Source organism: Scyliorhinus canicula, chromosome 16 (assembly GCF_902713615.1).
Source record: "Scyliorhinus canicula chromosome 16, sScyCan1.1, whole genome shotgun sequence".
NCBI lineage: Eukaryota > Metazoa > Chordata > Chondrichthyes > Carcharhiniformes > Scyliorhinidae > Scyliorhinus > Scyliorhinus canicula.
In genome coordinates this window covers 124898356-124905103 of record NC_052161.1, presented here as the reverse complement: position 1 = coordinate 124905103, position 6748 = coordinate 124898356, and the positions used below count along the sequence as shown (strand labels likewise).

The following is a 6748-nucleotide window of genomic DNA, read 5'->3' as shown; positions in this document are numbered from 1 at the left end:
ATTGTGCTAACCACTATGCTATGTGTTGCCCTTCACGTACTTCACTCTGTGGCACTCGAGTGACTGGCGCCTTCGCGGATGCTTCTTCTCCAGTTTGTGGTTTCTGAGGTAAGTGATTCGCAGTTGTCTATGGGATGTTGCATTTATTTAAGGAGGCTTTCAGCATGTCCTTGTATTTTTTCCTCTTCCCTCCTAGTAATTGCCTGCCATTGCAGAGCTCAAAGTACATCACTTGTTTCGGGAGTCTTGCATCGGGCATGCAATGTGGACCATCCAACACAGTTGGTTAAGCATAACCAGTTTCTCGATACGGCAGATATTGGCCTGGGAAAGGATGCTCTGATTAGCATGCATATCCTGCCAGTGGATTTGCAGGATTTTGCGGAGGCAACGTTGGGGATATCTCTCCAGGAATTTGAGGTGTCTGCTGTACATTGTTCACATTTCTGATGCATACAAGAAGGCCGGGACCACAGCTGCTCTGTAGACCATGAGCCTGGTGCAAGTTTTGAGGTCTCGGTCTTTGAATACTCTTGTTCCTCAGGCGCCCAAAGACTGCACTGGCACATTGGAGTCGATGCTGGATTTCATCTGCGATGTCTGCTCACGCTGAGAGGAAGGTACCGAAGTATGGGATAATACACATTGTCCAGGGACTCATCATGGATCTTGATGGTTGGAGGATAATTTTGTGTGGCAGGAGTGGACTGGTTTTCCGGATGTTTAGTCTGAGGCCCATTCTTTCATATACCTCGGTGACTGTGTTGACGATGGTTTGGAGCTCGGCCTCTTGAGTGTGTGCACACATGGACATTGTACGGTACGGTAGCATGGTGGTTAGCATAAATGCTTCACAGCTTCAGGGTCCCAGGTTCGATTCCCGGCTGGGTCACTGTCTGTGCGGAGTCTGCACATCCTCCCCGTGTGTGCGTGGGTTTCCTCCAGGTGCTCTGGTTTCCTCCCACAGTCCAAAGATGTGCGGGTTAGGTGGATTGGCCATGTTAAATTGCCCGTAGTGTCCTAATAGTAAGGTTAAGGGGGGAGTTGTTGGGTTACGGGTATAGGGTGGATACGTGGGTTTGAGTAGGGTGATCATTGCTCGGCACAACATCGAGGGCCGAAGGGCCTGTTCTGTGCTGTACTGTTCTATGTTCTATGTCTGCGTACTGCAGCTCGATGACAGAAGTTGGGGTGGTCTTGGTTCTGGCCTGGAGGCGTCGGAGGTTGGACAGTTTCCCGCTTGTCCAGTAGGTTAGCTCCACCCCTGAGGGGGAGCTTCAGGGTGATGGGGTGGAGTGCTCCTGCAAGGAAGATGGAGAAGAGCATTGGAGCGATGATGCTGCCCTGTTTGACCTCAGTTTTCACACATATTAGGTCTGTAGTGGTTCTATTGGTGAGGATCACTGCTTGAATGTCATTATGGAGCAGGCAGAGAATGCAGCCAAATTTGAGGAGGATGTTCCACAATCCCTCACGATTGACGGAGTCGAAGGCCATTGCGAGATTGGGAAGGCCATATACAGAGATTGATGCTGCTCCCTGCACTTTTCCTGGATTTGGCTTGGGCTGAAGATCATGTTCATTGTGCCTCTTGATGGGCAGAAGCCACAAGGAGACTCCAGTAGGAGCTCTTCAGCCACTGGGAGGAGGTGGCTAAGAAGGATTCTTGCAATTACGTTTCCCATGGCGTAAAGTAGGGAAATCGCTCTGTATTTTCTGCAGTCGGACCTGTCTCCTTTCTTTAAGATGGTCACAATTAAGGCGTTTCTGAGATCACCCCTCAAGCTCTCTTCCGCATCCCAGATCCCATGCGCCATCTTGGAGCAATCCAGATCATAACCATGGAAACGGTGACCTGGCCAACTTTACTAAAGAAGTGTCCATCGCTTCCTTTGGTCTGGACTGAAAATATGGCTCACCGCATTCAGAAACTCAGCACCATGTATATTGGATGTGTCAGCAATGAGTTTGCCTAGCCGTGTGGTTCAACTGGGCGAGTCAAAATTAGACTTGGGTTTCAACTAACTGGAGCTAATCCCAGTCCCTTGTGGCTCAACTCATAACCCACTGGGAGTTGCACGCCTCAGAGTTTTTACAAAGCTTCGGAGTATCAAATTGGCAGTTTTTATATCTCCCTGTGGAGGTGGTCACCTCTCAGAAAGAAAACACAAACAAGCCTATGATTCTTCAATCACCAGAGAGTAAAATGGCCTTCTCCAACATCTCTCAAATCCCCCTTTATAATGTTAATATACTCAAGGTAAAAACCCCATATACAAACACAAAGTTTCTTCTCAATATTTTCCGCAGACTTTTAAATGCGACCACTTTGTGAACTAACAATGTTCTCCAACACTTCGAAGAAAGAAAGTCTTGGATTTGGATAATGATGTCTCTGACCTCAAAGATGTCTCAGAATGTTTTATAGTTACCTTATTAAAGTACTTCTGAAGTGTAGTCATGTGTAATACCGGAAATATGGCTCCCAGTTTACACACTCCAAGCTCCCACCCCCGCCAAACAAATATTGATTTTGATCAGATTATCTATTTTGCTAATGTTGGGAGAGGGATAAATATTAACTAAGACATCAAAATAATGCAAAAAACCTTTTTATTTTCATCTGGGGGGACAAACAGGGATTTGATTTAACATCATAGAAAACACAGCATTTCCCATAGTTCATGAGATGATGTGCTCAAGCCCCTGTGACATGAACACATACCAACTACCTAAAATGTGAGGGGCGGCTTGTGGTGCAGTGGTTAGCACTGGAACTGCGGTGCTGAGGACCTGGGTTTGAATCCTGGCCCTGGGTCATTGTCCGTGTGGAGTTTGCACACTCTCCCCATGTCTGCGTGAGTTTCACCCCCACAACCCAAAGGTGTGCAGGTTAGGTGGATTGGCCAAGCCAAATTGTCCCTTAATTGGAAAAAAAAATAATTGGGTACTCTAAATTTTAAGAAAAAAAACTACCTAAAATGTTGGCCTGGATTTTGCGCCCGTGGCCGAAATCGCGTCCATTGCCGGGACGTAGAATCCATTTCCGCGCATGGGATTGGGACCGCCGCTGGTTCCCCGACTCTCCGGGCCCCGAAAAGCAGCAAACTCAGAGTACACCTCGCCGCGTATCCCCTACCTGCGGCCATTGCTGGAGGCCCGACCCACTATTCTCCGCCCCCCACCGGCCGAAGTCCCGACGGTGTGGATCTAACATGGTCCTGCCATTCGGGATACTCGCGTGGCAGCTGCAGACTCAGTCCGCGGCCGCCATGGATCGGGGCGGGCCGATCGGAGGGCATGGGGGGGCCTCATACGGCACCGGGCTAATTGCAGGCGGTCCGGGTCAGGCCTGTGGCCGATCGGACACACTATTTGGGAGCTCTGGTCTGAGTCCGCCATGGAGCATGGCGCGGCCTCAAACCCGGAAGTGCGGGGGCCCGTATCTGCAACAAAAGCTGCTTGTATAAGGATGAGCCCCTGCTAGTCCCCTGCAGGGCTATGAATACGTGGCCTTTTCACCAGTTTTTCTGGCCTAAAAGGCCACGGTTATTACGACAGCGTGGGGCCATAGTCCCTGAAATGGAGAATCCAGCCCGTGATATGTTACTTACATAGCCACAGTTAACACATGGACCTCATTTAATGTCACTCATTTAAGAATGAGATGAAAGGGCGGCATGCGGCGCAGTGGATAGCACTGGGACTGTGGCACCGAGGACCCGGATTCAAATCCCGGCCCTGGGTCCCTGTGGAGTTTGCACATTCTCCCCGTGTCTGTGTGGGTTTCACCCCCACAACCCAAAGATGTGCAGGTTAGGTGGATTGGCCACACTAAATTGCCCCTTAATTGGAAAAGAAAAATAATTGGTTACTCTAAATTTATTTTAAAAAAAGAATGAGATGAAGAGGCATTTCTTCTCTTGGAGGCTAGTGCGTTTGTGGAATTCTTTACCACAGAGGGCTGGGCCATTAAATATGTTCAAGGCTGAGATAGACAGATATTTAATCAGTAAGGGAATCAGGAGTTATGAGAATAAAGCAGGAAAGTGAAGGTGAGGATTATCTGATCAGTCATGATCTCATTGAATAGTGGAGGAGGCTCGATGGGCCAAATGGCCTCCTTCTGCTCCTACGTCCTATGGTCTTATGTCTCTCTTTCACTAAGAGTGACAATTGACAGCCCTAAGAATGGTGCTTCTCAAACTATTTTTAAATAGCCCAGTATACCCACTATATATTGCCCAATGCTGATTTTAAGATCATCAGTCCCCAGTGTTCACTATAAGATGATCAATTACCAGTGTTCCCTAAAGGACTGTCGGTGCGCAGTGTTCATTATAGGATTGTCAGTGCCCAGTTTTCACTACCAGGGTTGTCAATGGCTAGTATTCATATAGGGGTGTCAGTGCCTTGTATTTCCTATGGAATAGTCAGTGCCTAATGTTACAAAGAAACATACATAGAATATAGAAGCAGGGCTAGGCCAGTCAGCTCTTTGAGCCTGCTCCATCATTCATTATGATCATGGATGATCATTAAATTCAATAGCCTGATCCTGCCCTTTCCCATCCCTTTAGCCCCAAGAGCTATATCTAATTCCTTCTTGAAATTACAAAACATTTTGGCCTTAACTACTTCCTGTGGCAGTGAATTCCACAGATTCACCACTATCTAGGTGAAGGAATTTCTCCTCGCCTCAATTCTAAAAGGGTTACCCCTTGTCCTCAAACTATAACCTCTAGTTCTGGACTCCACCATCGGGAACATTCTTTCTGAATCTACCCTGTCTAATTCTGTTAGAATGTTATATGTTTCTATGAGCCCCTCTCACTCTTCTCAACTCCAATGAATATAATCCTGAATTCGTCTCTCCTCAAATGACAGTCCCAAATGTTACAAAGAAACATATATAGAATATAGAAGCAGGACTAGGCCAGTCCCTGATAAAAGAATCAGCCTGATAAAACTTCACTGCACTCCCTCCATAGCAAGAAAATCCTTCCTCAGATAAGGGCACCATGGCAGTGTTCATTGTAAGGGTGTCAGTGCCAAATGTTCACTATAGGATTGTCAGTGCCTAGCGTTCACTATAGCAGTGTCTCGTGTTCATGCTGGGATTCTCAATATGGGATTGCCAGTGCCCAATGTTCACTAGAGGGATGTCAGTGCCTCGGTACACTTTGGATTGTCAGTGCTTAGTGTTCATTACAGGGGTGTGAGTGTCAAGTGTTCACTATAAGGATGTCAGCAGTGCTCACTATAGGGGTTATAGCAGTGTCTAGTGTTCACGCTGGGATTCTCAATATGGGATTGCCAGTGTGTGGTAGTCACCGCTGTTGTATATATCACAGACTAGATGTAATACGGTAAGGCTCTTGTAGTACAGGTACGGGGGTAGATCCCTGCCTGCTGGCTCCGCCCAGTGGGCGGAGTATAAATGTGTGCGCTCACCGAGCTGCAGCCATTACGGCAGCAGCTGCAGGAGGCTACGCATCTCTGCTTAATAAAGCCTCAATTACATTCTACTCTCGTTCTCGTCATAATTGATAGTGCATCACAGTGCCCAATGTTCACTAGAGGGATGTCAATGCCTTGGTACACTTTGGATTGTCAATGCTTAGTGTTCACTATAGGGGTGTGAGTGTCCAGTTTTCACTATAAGGGTGTGTCCAGTGTTCACTAAAGGGGTGTGTGTCCAGTGTTCACTATAGGGGTGTCCAGTGTTCACTATAGGGGTATCAGCAGTGCTCACTATAGGGGTGTGAGTGTCCAGTGTTCACCACTATAAGGGTGAGTGTCCAGTGTTCACTATAGGGGTGTGTGTCCAGTGTTCACTATAGGAGTATCAGCAGCGTTCACTATAGGGGTGTCCAGTGTTCACTATAGGGGTTTCAGCAGTGCTCACTGTAGAGGTGTGAATGCCCTGTGTTCACTATAGGGGTATCAGCAGTGCTCATTATAGGGGTGTGAGTGTCCAGTGTACATTATAGGGGTGTCGGCAATGCTCACTATAGGGGTGTCAGCCATGCTCACTATAGGGGTGTGAGTGTCCAGTATTCACTATAGGGGTGTGAATGCCCCGTGTTCACTATAGGGGTATCAGCAGTGCTCACAATAGGGGTGTGAATGCCCCGTGTTCACTATAGGAGTATCAGCGGCGTTCACTATAGGGAGTGAGTGCTCTGAGGCTGCGCAAGGGATCAGTTCCCGCGATATCTGGGCTTGGTGAACTCTCGCGATAGCGGGCAGGGCGATGGCAGGAGGCCGGCTGGTGGCGGAGGGCCGCCTCAGCGTCGGCTGCTTCGCGCTGGGCGTATCGGTTACCCTGGTGCCGGGGCTCAGTGGGATTCAGTCCGGCTTCGTCACCCGCGCACTGCTCGGCACATACCTGGCTGTCATTAACGTCTTGTTGTTGCTGCTATACCGGGGACTCCATTACCAGGTAACCAGCGGTGAGAGGAGACACGCTCGCTTCATGCAGGGCGGGGTGGCGAGGCGACGGGATCCCGGCTCTGCTCAGTTAGGTTCCGGCTGAGAGGGGTTCACCCGGGCTATAAAAGGGACATTCGGCCCCTGTTCTCGGCTCAGTTGCTGTAGTGCGCCCTCTAATGAACGCTGGCGGGTACCGGCTTATGGGGCTGGCCGCGATGCCTCTTGCAGTTAAATAGCATTTTTCGCGCTGCTCTGTCATCTGGTGCCGCTTGTTTCTCTTTTCACCCTGGATGACCTGAGCTTCAATTTAGAT

General features: G+C 48.7%; 1 protein-coding gene across 2 annotated transcripts in view; it reads left to right on the top strand.

The window, feature by feature from the left end:
* The first annotated feature begins 6218 nt into the window (after positions 1–6218).
* LOC119950855 (60S ribosomal protein L22) overlaps positions 6219–6748 on the top strand; it is a 91959-nt gene continuing 91429 nt past the window's right edge. For both annotated transcript variants that reach the window (XM_038773714.1, XM_038773711.1), the window contains exon 1: positions 6219–6445. In XM_038773714.1, coding sequence (XP_038629642.1) covers positions 6257–6445 — 189 coding nt within the window. In that variant the 5' untranslated portion in view covers positions 6219–6256. The remainder of the gene's footprint in view (positions 6446–6748) is intronic.